Source organism: Aethalodelphis obliquidens, unplaced genomic scaffold, assembly GCF_003676395.1.
Source record: "Aethalodelphis obliquidens isolate GAN/ISIS:26980383/991018 unplaced genomic scaffold, ASM367639v1 scaffold6, whole genome shotgun sequence".
Classification (NCBI taxonomy): domain Eukaryota; kingdom Metazoa; phylum Chordata; class Mammalia; order Artiodactyla; family Delphinidae; genus Aethalodelphis; species Aethalodelphis obliquidens.
Window position 1 is genome coordinate 4,881,306 of NW_020837950.1, and position 12,880 is coordinate 4,894,185.

Genomic DNA, 12,880 nt, shown 5'->3' on the forward strand with positions numbered 1-12,880 from the left:
GAAGAAAAGGGTAAAATGTTATTAGTTTCTAGGGCTAAAGATAGATAAAACAAGCACCAAAGCTTTCTATCTTTCTAAGGGAAGATGTGTGAAAATGAGACAAGAATTAGCAGAGTGAGAAACATTGCAGTTTCTTAATAAATGTTATAGCTTGATAAAACTTACTACATATTTACATAAAAGAAAGGACCTAAACAGAAAAATTTTGAACTAAACTATAGCATTGCTCCATTACCTCAGCCAACTGTCAAGACTCTGAAATCTGTGTTTCAAGGATCTTTTCATTATGAAGGTTAGAGAGACTGCTTCCTTCACAGTTAAGCCTATGGCATCATACAATAAAATATACAGGCAAGAATAATACTATCACCAACATCTTACATTCAGATGAGAGGGCACTAATGAGCCCTTGAAATAGTATGAAAAATTTTGTGCGTATGCATATTTTGGGAATGACAGGGGACAACCCTTTTATCAGATTCTCAAAGGTATATGTGACCTAAAAAGTTCCAAGGACCACTTTGCAAAGCAACATCACATGCTTCATTTAACTTAATGTCACAATCCCGATTTTCCCATGAAGGTCTTTTTTACAGACTACGCCAAACATTCTAAGAAAGAAAATTTGCCCCCAAGGAGACAAAAAATGATTTGGGGGATGTGAAAAAAATCTTCGATATCATAATAGTTTGTGGCCTTTACAGTACAAAAAGAGATATACAGTATATCAACGGTATTAAAATTTAACGGGAGTGGGGGTGGGTAAAAAGGGGGAAAAATGTCTAAATCGGCTCCTTGGGGAGGCAATAATGAAAGAACCGTTGAGAAACTCTGGTCTACACTAAGAAAACACAGAGCAACCGAGTAATAACTACAGAGTTACAGTGTAGAGTAACATGCAGGGTATGATTACCAGTCACAGAAGCAGAGCATAGCCTGTTTTTCTTTGCTCCTCACACAGCAAACTGCTCTACATACTATGGATTCTAAAAACAAGTTAATGAACAAACCAGTCCACTTGTTGAAAAAGCCTCTGAAATTTCAACATTTCTATTCTTACTACGTTATTATTCCACAACACTTTGACATATTTAATAACAACAACAAAATTGTACAGTAATGAAAGACCACAACTTTAACAATTAAAATACTTACTTTCTTCCTGCATCCGAGCTAGAATCTGCACATCAGTTACATCATTTAGCTTATAATTGGATCCAATTGAATCTTCATCTAATTCTGAAGCACTTAATTCACTGTCTATAGAGGATTGAGGACTGAGTGGAGGATTTCTGTCTGACGAACTTTTCAAATTACCTTAAAAAAGAAAATGATTCAAACTTCAGTGAAACAAAAGTTGAATAAACATCTGTTGCAATTAACTTGATATTATATCTTTGGATTCAGTTCATTGTTATTCTGCCTTTTCTGTTTATAAAATTCCCAAATGTTAAAATTAAAAATTGTCCTGATTAAGTATAAAGAGGGCTACAGAGACTCCTTCATAGATAATGACAAATACAAAACACATTTTCTTATAGCTATAACTTATCTATATTCTTATGAAACAATTAAGTTTTCAAAACAGTACCTGGCAAGTAATTAATGTTCAATAATACATGCTATAGGATTTCAACTTTTACAAGGTAGCCAATGAAACTACTCTATAAATAGATGAATTTAAGATGTGTTTTCTCCTCCCAAATTCAGTCACTAGCAAATACCACCATCGTTTCCCTTGAATAAAGCACCTACTTTTCCTAAACAAGAAAGCTATAATTTGAGGAAAATCAGGACTCCTTAGAGATTTAGGAACAAACCAAAAAAAGAACACTACACTCATTTCTCCTACATTATGCCATGTTTACAAAATTCCTTCCCTAAACTAGTAATGGGGATCCAAGGAGTTCTCTGAAGTTAACTAGTGAAGCACAAAGATGGGATGAAGAAAATGACTGGATGAAAAAACTCATTTTATCACTAAACCAAAAGGGGGATAGAAGACAGGTCAGAGGAATAAAGCATATACATATCCAAAAGACTCTAATTTGTTCCTAAGGAAATGCTTTCATCAGATCATCAACTTCTAATGAAGAATTTTAAAAATCCCAGGACTGTCACTAATATTTCTAATACAGATTTATTTGAAACTTGTTTTCCAGAATTCTTCACCATAAGAGCCAGCTCCAACACAAATGGCACATAAAAAGAGCAAGAAGAATACGAAACAGTTTATGTTGTCAAGAAGAGCATAGTGCACATGATAGGAAAAGTACTATAAGGTCAGTCTCAAATAGTGCCTGAATAAAATTCTCTATATTAAACAAATACAACCTTTTTAGTACAACAGTCATGGGTGAAATAAGTAGCAAGTAACAACCTACGTACAGAACAAACTTCAGGGTCAATAAGTGATGAGACTAGGGAGTATACAAGTCAAAAGTTTGAGGTGGTTAATAATACTTTAATTTTTAAGGAAGCTATGATAATTAATCATACCAATAGCAGTAATAAGAGTAACTGAATGGTGAAATCTAAAGAACAGTAAGCTACAGAATAACAGTCTCAGTCACAGAACCACAGCAGAACATTCTTCCCCCAATTATAGCAATCTATCCCTCTCCCATATCATTTAGAGCTCTAAACACTCTCTTGGCACATTCATATACAGCCTTGTACTACTATTTAACTACAATATCAAAGCTTATTAAAACTCCTATTAGAAGAGTTTAACTCTGTAGCTTTTACAACCTAAGCAAGCTACTCAGTAAGCATCTACTGGTTAAAAAAATAAAGCCTGTGACGCTATTTTTCTCAAGCCACATTAAAAAACTTTTACACACATGCTAAAGAAAACTTTATGAATGTAACTTGGCTTATCTGTATCACTGGTGCCTAGTACCATACTACCTGGTGCTAAGTAGCACCTCAATGATATCTTCTCTAACCAGTTGGAGGTTTCATAAATAAAGGAACTTGAACTACTGATGAGTAAGTTATTTTCTGAGGCAGGGCAGTAAGTTAAAAACCATTTCTTAATTACTCCATTTCGTCTCTCCTTACCTGAATTTCCAGGAAGTATTAGCTGTTTGACTATAGGAGGTCGCACTGGGGTTGAGGACGGAGAATTGAAACCACTGCTGTATGGGCTACTGGCATTTGGACTGTAAGGACTTGTGTAACTGATGGAGTTGAAAGGATTATTATACAAATTCTGCCTCTTGAGAGCTGCATTAATGACAAGGGGAAAAATCAAATTGAAGAAAAGGCTAATAACATCGCAAAAGTTTTCCTACTGGGGGACTTCCCTGGTGGCAGAGCGGTTAAGAATCCGCCTGCCAATGCAGGGGACAAGGGTTCGAGCCCTGGTCCGGGAAGATTCCACATGCTGCGGAGCAACCAAGCCCGTGCGCCACAACTACTGAGCCTGTGCTCTAGAGCTTGCGAGCCACAACTACTGAGCCCATGTGCCACAACTACTGAAGCCCATGCACCTAGAGCCCATGCTCTGCAACAAGAGAAGCCACTGCAATGAGAAGCCCGCGCACCGCAATGAAGAGTAGGCCCCACTCGCTCCAACTAGAGAAAGCCCGTGCGCAGCAACGAAGACCCAACACAGCCAAAAATTAAAAATATAAATAAATTTATAAAAAAAAATTTTTCCAATTAGGAAATTCAGTAAGTCATTATCTCAGTTTAAACACAGAAACATTTCTATAGTAGTGGAGAGAAATATATCACATTAATAATCCCAACAAAATACTTCCACTATCTTAAATTTTGTTATGCAAATAAAACAGGAGCCACACCAAACAGAAATAATACTATAGGAAGAATATCTCCTCAACAAATTATTAGCTACTAAATTAAGTTACTTCTATCTTGTTGGAAAGTTTATTCCAACTGTGTCAACCTTGAATGGCCTTTAAAAATAAAATGAATATAAAAGCATATTTGTGTTGTTTCATTTTTCTATAACAAACACACACTGCTAATAACAACAAAAAACTATGAAATAATGAGTTTTAAAAATAGTCGTTCCAAAGTTTGGATTTTTGAAAAAATAAAGCAATACTGACTATTTAGGCCAGATTAAGGTCAAACATACAAGAATTCTTTTTTTAAAAAGAACCCCCCCCACCCCATTTTCTGGACCAAGGAGAATACTTCTGCCAAAAAAGGGGAAAAATTTGTGCTATGCATATAAAATTATAAAAATAGTATGAAAGTAGGGCTAAGATATCAATTATATACAAGAAAAATTAATACTTAAAATATTTTTTCTTTTCTTCACCCTATTCTAAAATCTACAGCTCATTCATATTTATGACCATCACCAAAGTACTATGCAGAATAAATACACAAATGTGACATGGTACTTCTTCTCAAGAGGCCTAAAGCCAAGTAGTGCAGGCAGAAAAAACAGTGATTTCAAGGCAAAATGAAATGAGTACTATCATAAAGGCACAAAGAGGCTAATGGAAATGATGAGATAGGAGTAATTCATTACAACTGAGAGAAAGTAGGTAGTAAGGCTTTTTGGAAGGAGAGGCACTGGAGCAGTCTTGAGAGGATAATTTGGTAGGACACTGGAAGTGGGGAAAGTATATGTTTTCATCTGTGTTTATAACATAAACTAAAACCATGTCTTGAAAATGCATAGAGTGTCCAGGGAATAACAGTGAGTAATCTAGAAAGGTAAAGTTCATGGTGAGCGACAAAACAGGAACAACCAGCTGGGGCCAGGTCACAGGAGGCCTGGAATACTATGCTCAGGAGTCTGAAATTTGTTCAGTAGCAGTGATAACACCATCGGGGACTTTTGAGCAAGAGTAATATGATCCAATCAGCTTAAGGAAAAAAAACTGATGGAAATTCTAATGTTAAATAGATTAGACTGAACTAGGCAATAAAAGTGGCCAAAAAAAAAAAAAAAAAGGAAGAAAAGGATAAATATTAAAAACCGGGGCTTCCCTGGTGGCGCAGTGGTTGGGAGTCCGCCTGCCGATGCAGGGGACACGGGTTCGTGCCCCGGTCCGGGAAGATCCCACATGCCTTGGAGCGGCTGGGCCCGTTGAGCCATGGCCGCTGAGCCTGCGCGTCTGGAGCCTGTGCTCCGCAACAGGAGAGGCCACAACAGTGAGAGGCCTGCGTACCGCAAAAAACAAAAAAAAAACAACAACAAAAAAACCCGGTAAGGATTTCTAAAGGGAAAAAACAATAAGATGTTTCTGAAGTTTCTGGTTTGCCTATAAGCAGAGCACTGGTTTTGGGAGGAGGAACACATGCTTTCTGTTTAGTTTTTCTGTTTAGTTGGATAGTGTGGTAAGTTGGTCAGTATAGTTTTCTACATATTTTTCTACATATTCACCATGAGACAAGACACCACGAAACATATTTAGTATGTAGCATGATCTCAATATATCAACCTGAGCAGAAATACGGGTGTTCATTCCTTCCTATCTCTTTACTGTTCTATTTCCTTTGAAGCGCAGTCTCTCTTTATTTGGTTATTTAATCACTAGCATTTCAAGTTCTCAACTCTTTTATCTTCTCACTCTAAACCATATTCTTTTTCTTGAGAAATCTCATTCATACTCACAACATTAGTTATTATCTCTATTCCCCCAAATATCCATTATTTATATCTCCAGGCCTAAGTTTCCATGAGCTTCAGTCCCATATATGATGCCCATTTAATGTCTCCCCTGAGGGTATGGCAAATGCACCCCAGAGCCAACAAGTCCAAATCCAAACTCATTATTTTCGAACTAAAACAAATTCTCTTCCTGGGGTCTCTATCTCAGAATGATAACAACATTCATCCTATTACACAAGCTGGAAAGCTAGAAATCACTGCTGATACTTTCTTCTCCCTCATTTCCTCATATTTGGTTCATTCCTTTTTCCTTTCACACCTTTTCATCTCCACTACAACCCTTTCCCCCCAACACACACTACGCAGCTATCATCATCAACCCCCCTCAAAAGCATCCTACGGTTCACTTTTGGCCCTCTCCAATCTACTCTCCATACTACAGCTAAGCATGTCCTCATCAACGTGCAAATCCTATCATTTCTTCTTCCTGCCAACACATACCATACCCTTGAATAAAACCCTTCAGTATCTTCCCATTGCTTTTAGAATATTAGAATAAAGTCCAAAACCTTTAACATGGTCTCTAAGGCCTTGCAGAGTCTGGCTCCTACATATTGTTCTGACCTCATGTCCAGTTCCTCATGTACACTAGGCTCCCTCCCATATGCTCCCAAAGGCCTCCCACAGAGCCTTTGCACAAGCTGTTCTCACCACCTGGAACACTCTACTCCCTCTGTCGCCTTCCCCTTTAGCCCACTTAAATTTTCCTGAATCTTTAGGACTCAGGCCAAACATTACTTCCTGAAGTAAAATTCTAATTTCTCCAAGCTCAAAGCACTGTAGATCATTCTTTTATTACATATCACCAGTTATAAAAATTATTTTATTAACATGTTTCCCCTACTAGATGCCAAACTCCGTGAGTGCAGGTACAGTGTTAGTCTTTCTTCATCATGTATCCGCTACACTTTGCCCAACGCCTGATACATAACAGGTTCTCAAAAAATATTGAATATGCATAAATAAAGGAGATTAGTTTGAATAAAGATGATACTGGATATAGTATGAATGGATGAAATCATCAAAACAGAGAGAAATGGGGCAAAAGAGAGACCTGGGCAGATGGGGCGGGGGTGGGGGGAAGGCAGGAAGAATGGGAAGTTTAATGGGTACAGAATTTTAGTATGGGATAACAAAAAAGTTCTGGAGATAGAGAGTGGTGATGGCAATGTGAATGTACTTAATGCCACTGAACTGTATGAACTGTATATTTAAAAATGGTGAAAGTGGGAAATTTGTGCTATATAAATATTATCTCCCCCCCCAAAACACACACAAAAAGATGGGCAGAGAAGGGAGAAACTTTAAAGAAGACTGAAAAGAAAACCGGAGGGAGAATAAGGGTAAAAAAGATAATGTGCTATCAAAAAAACAAGAGAAGAATATCTTAGGAACAGGTGCTGGTACACTAAAGAGAAGCTGAGTATGATGGAGTAGAAAACGGCTGTGCTAGAATATAATAGCTAAGTTCCTAGGAAGCTTTGCCTTATCAAAAAAATACATTTAAAAAACAATCTTCCCTTTAACTTGGGAAAAGAGAGGTTTAGGACTACAAGGTTCAAACTTGCAACAGCCAAATTATTTTTCTTTGAATATATACAGCTATAGCTATTGCTCTGTGCATACAGCTATAAAATCTAAACACTGTTAAGCAGATCCAGTACTTGATTACACCTAGTTTTGGTTCAAGAGTAACAGCTTTTCTTACATGCTCCTACTATCTTTAATGCCTTTGTTATAATAAAGCAAAAAGCTACTCACTCCAATTGCTACTTTTGAAGTGCAACAGCTTTGGTTTTCTCCCCTATGTCCATCCCATACGTTATTTTCTTATAATAACCACTGTTCCTGCCACAACAAACTACACTTTACTATATGACAGTTTAACTGTGTAGGCTCCCCCCTGCTTCCCCTGACCATTTGCAGCTTACACTCTAAAAAAGAGGACGTACCTCAATAATAAAGCCAAAAAAAAAGCAATTTTAAGGACATGGCTGCCAAGTAAACACAAAGCAAAAAACAAAACTCTATTTAGGATTAGTAATCATGCATCAATCTTTTACTACATGAGCATTCCAGGAAACTGATATTCTTTTTTTTTTTTTGGCCTCGCTGCGAGGCTTGCAGGATCTTAGTTCCCTGACCAGGGACTGAACCAGGGCCCCAGCACTGAAAGCGTTGAGTACTATCCACCGGACCCCCAGGGAATTCCCAGAAACTGATATTCTTTTTTTTAATTTTTAAATTTTTTTTGAAACATATTTTTAAAAGATTGAGAGTAATTCCAAGAAAGAATCAATAATATTTTTCCTACATTTCTAACACACTGGCATGCTACATTTAAATGCCATTAGAGTGACACATTTTGTCAGCTTTGTGAATGCTATTAAACAATAGAACATAAAAGCAGTTTAACTTAAAATGTCAAGTTAAAAAAAAAAAAAGAGGGGAAATGAATACATTTACTAAGCACTACCATGAGCCAGAAAAACATGCTAGGCTCTTTCAACATTATCATTTAATCCTTAAATAACACTTACAGGGTTCATCATGCTTATAAGAAAACTGAGCTTATAGGAGTTAAATAATTCGCGGAGTCACATAGCAACAAAGCGACAGAGTGAGAATGAGGGCTCTTTGGTTCTCAACCTGTATCTTTCTACCACATCAGAATTTCCCTGAGGCTGGTGAGATGATTTTAGATGATATCAGACAAAACATTTTTTTAAAATAATTATTTATTTTAGCTTGCACCAGAAAAAACCTTATTACATAAAATCCATTATTTCATGGATATTTTTTAGGATGAAGCTAAATAAAAATACGGAGATTTTTTTTTAAAGGCTATTAAGAAAATAACAGAACAGGGTTATGTGCATATGGCAAAAACTCACGATGGCATGCACAATGTGATTTGGAAAACACCCCTCAAGCAAAGAACTGCCTTCCTAAAAACATACCAGTCAACATTTATCTGTTTTTTGATTAAAGAAAGCAAAGAGATGAATTTACAAGTAAAATTATAGACATACCTGACATAGTTTGATCAAGTTTGTGGATAAGAGACTTTTTAGCACATTCAACATCAGGACTTGGGTAATCCAAAACTTGCCTGCACCAAACTAAAGGACTAACTGATTTCTGCATTGGTGTAAGTTTTTTCTTTGGTGATGAATACAGCCTAGAAGAAAACAAAAAACAAAAACAAAAAAGGGTAATGTTAATTATTAAGCACAAGGTTATAAAATAGGGATCCTTTGGAACAGATTTAAATTGGGGGATGGGGAGTAAAAATGATGGAGTATGTTTAAAATCACCCACATTTACTTTCTGCACAGGAAGAAAATGACACTACAATCATCAATATAAGCCCAAATCTCAACTATTAAATGAACCCAAATGAGGCCAACTGTCCAGTCCTAAAATGTGTCTTTATTTTTCTCTTTTACTCTCATTTCAAAAACTATGAAGAAACATGTCTTTACAATATTTTATTCTGTTTTCAATAGTTCTTAACTCCCTAATATAACCATATCATTAAGTCCTGTCTAGAAGGCAGATAAATACCTTGCTTTCCAACTCCCAGTTCCCTTCCTACCACAAACCACACATTCACCACTAGTAATGCATTCCTTTTACTTAAGCAGTATCCACTCTGTAGCCCTTTTTTCAAATGATACGTCAGAGAAAAGCAATACATTAAAAAATCCTTAATAACAATATGAATCAATTTATGAAATTACTTCAGTTTCAGTAAAGAAGAAAGGAAAAGTATTTTATAAGCTCCTGGGGAAGGCATATAAAAACAAAAAGGTGGGAAGATACTTCCTACTTCATTTGTTTTTCCTCAGATTAGTTCAGATTACATCAATTGATGTTAATTTATTTCAAATGTTACTCTATATGAAAAATGTGAAGTTACTTGAATTCTAACCAGAGTGGTTTCCAAATTAAGACACTTAAGTGAAATCTATGATGTAAACAAAATTACTGCACTTCCAGATGGATGGGATGTAAAATCAGCTCCTTTACTGCACCTGACTAACTCATGGAGGATGGGGAAAAGGGAGAAAAAGTGCCCCATCTGACATTGCCTCCACCTGTCTTGTTGATGCTGCATAGAGGTGGAGGTTCAGCTCTCCCACTGGGCCTCTATGACTTAATTTTAGCAGAAATAGGCGAATAAAGCAATATTTTTCAAGTTTTCTTGACAAGTAAAATCTTGACAATCTCAACTTATAAGTTACATTAGCCATCAATAAATTGGCTGTGTCCATCAGAAAACAGTCCCTCTTGACTGAACTGTATATTATTATTTAAGAAATTCAAAAGCATCAGTGAAAAAAAATGTTTTTAGTAGGCAAATTGATAAGGGTAGGAAATAAAAAAAGATGGAAGAATACAAAATTACTCTTAAATTTTTAGCTGTTGTAACTGAAAGAATTATAGTGCCATTGACAAAAACAGGAAAGCTACCATTCACCTGGTATAGGCGAGATTATGATGTTTTAAACTGATTTTGAATTATTGATGTTTTATTCATTTAGTTTATAGTAGTTTCTGTATTTTTAAAGATGCTAAAAGTACCTTACAACTTTTTTAAAAAACAGCCTTTTCAAGATGTAATTTACATACCATAAAATTTGCCTGTGTAATTTCTGCACCATAAAATTCATTGTATAATTTGATGAATTTAGTATTTAGTTACCCAAACCATCACCACCATGTAATTTTAGAACATTTTTATCACCCTAAAAAGAAACCCCCTTTCCGTTTCTACCTCCAGCCCTAGGCAATAACAAATCTGCTTTCTGCTCCATGTTCCTTTCTAAACATTTCATATAAACAGAATCATACAATGTGTGTTTTGTGTGTCTGGCTTCTTTCACATGAATTGCCAAAGTGTGAAAGAAAAAGTGATACACACTACTATATATAACTAATAAGGACCTACTGTATAGTACAGACTATAGTAGAGACAATGTTTTGTAATGGCATTTATGGGAAAAGAATATAAATGGACATACATGTATGTATAACTGATTCACTTTGCTGTACACCTGAAACAATACTGTAAATCAACTATACTCCAATTAAAAAAAAAAAAAAACCAAAAAGCCCAACATTTCCTGAAAGTTCTCAACACAAGGAAAACAATTTTCTTCTTCTTCCCCCCTCCTTTTGTATCTGTATGAGATGATGAATGTTAAATAAACTTATCGTGGTAATCATCTTGCAAAATACGTAAGTAATGTCATTACGCTGTACACCTTAAACTTATACAGTACTGTATCTCAATTATATCGCAATAAAACTAAAAAAAAAAAGGAGTAAGCATTGCTACAAACACTACCAATATTAAAAGAATTGTAAGGAATATTTTGAAGAACTTTACGCCAACAAAACAGATAGACTGGATACACAAATTCCTAGAAAGATACACGTTATCAAATGGGACTCAAGAAGAAATAGAGACTCTGAAGAGATTTATGAAAATAAATTGAATTAGTAATGAGAAATCTTCCTGTAAAGAAAAGCCCAGTTCCAGATGCCTTCACTTATTAATTTTATCAATACTAAGGAAAAGTAATGCCAATCCTATACAAACTCTTTCAGAAAATAGATCTAATGGTAAAAGACTGAATGCTTCTCCTAAGACTGGGAACAAAGTTAAGGATGCACACTATCAACATCTCTATTCAATGTGGTACTACAGTGTCTAGCCAGTGCAGAAAGGCAAGAACAAGAAATTAAGGCATCCATGTGGGAAAGAAAAAAGTAAAATTGTCTTTATTCACAGACAGTATGATCCTGTACATAGAAAATCCTTTGTAGGAATCTACTGAAAGCAAACGAAATCAACTAGACTTAATTAATTGTGTTTAGCAAGGTCACAGGATATGAGATCAACAGGCCAAAAAAAAAAGAAAATCAACTTATTTCTATGTATCAATGAACTCAAATATGAAATAAATATAACAATTCCATTCACAACAGCATCAAAAAGAATACTTAGGAATAAATTTAACAAATGAAGTGCAAGAGTTGTACACCGAAAACAATAAAACATTGCTGAGAGAAATGAAAGACTTAAATAAATGGAGAGATGTACCATGTTCCTAGATCTGAAGACTCAATGTTGTCAAGATGTCAATTCTTCCAAACTGATCAACAGAATACAATCCCTACAAAAATGTCAGCAGGCATTTTTATAGAAATGGACAACCTAATTCTAGAAGTTACATGAAAATGTAAAGACAAAGAATGGCCAGAAGAATTCTGAAAATGAACAATCTTTTAAAAATTTTAAAATCTCTGGTCTTGCTCCCTTCCAATCCATTCTATATATTGCAGCCAAATTGTTTTCTGAAATATGAATCTGACTATTAATATTCCTGCTAAAAATTCTATGCCAGTTTCCTTTTGCCCTTATGATAGTTTTTTTCCAAAACACAGCCCCCGTGGCCCTTGAAACACAGCAATGATCGAACTGTTGCAGTACCTTTTTTTTTTTGGCTACATTTCTCACCCTTCTCCACCACTCAAATCTAAATAATAGCCATATGGTACTAATTTCTACTCCTGAAAAGCCCAACACTTTTGCTTCTAGGTCATTTTGTGCATGCTGTTCCCCTTGCCTTAAACAAACTCAATTCCACTTCTTGGTTACCTCACCCTCCCTTGCCCAATTTCGGCCAGCCCATTCGTACTTTCTACGAAGTCTCAACTTAAATGTCCCTTCTTCAAGGAAACCTTCCTTAAGTACCTGTCATAAGACTATATTAGGGGTTTCCCTGGTGGCGCAGTGGTTAAGAATCCACCTGCCAATGCAGGGGACACGGGTTTGAGCCCTGGTCCGGGAAGATCCCACATGCTGCGGAGCAACTAAGCCCGTGCACCAAAACTACTGAGCCCTCGTGCCACAACTACTGAAGCCCGAGAGCCTAGAGCCCATGCTCCGCGAAAAGAGAAGCCACTGCAATAAGAAGCATGCGCACCAACACAAAGAGTAGCCCCCGCTTGCTGCAACTAGAGAAAGCCTGCGCTCAGCAACAAAGAACCAATGCAGCCAAAAATAAATAAATAAGTAAAAATTTTAAAATGTGTTACGGGGCAATAAAAATGCTACAATATGGATAAACCACAAAAACATTAAACTAAGTAAAAGAAGTCAGCCACAAAAGACCACATACTGCATGATACCATTCATATGGAATGTCT

The 12,880-nt window shown here is 36.1% G+C and overlaps 1 protein-coding gene across 4 annotated transcripts in view; it reads right to left on the bottom strand.

Annotated features, from left to right (window-relative positions):
* SLAIN2 (SLAIN family member 2) overlaps positions 1-12,880 on the bottom strand; it is an 81,177-nt gene that overhangs the window by 38,274 nt on the left and 30,023 nt on the right. For 3 of the 4 annotated variants that reach the window (XM_027103027.1, XM_027103030.1, XM_027103028.1), the window contains exons 2-4: positions 8,692-8,840; positions 3,064-3,228; positions 1,156-1,317 (exon numbers count right to left, since the gene is read on the bottom strand). In XM_027103027.1, coding sequence (XP_026958828.1) covers positions 1,156-1,317; positions 3,064-3,228; positions 8,692-8,840 — 476 coding nt within the window. The remainder of the gene's footprint in view (positions 1-1,155; positions 1,318-3,063; positions 3,229-8,691; positions 8,841-12,880) is intronic. The other variant, XM_027103029.1, reaches the window with a different exon arrangement.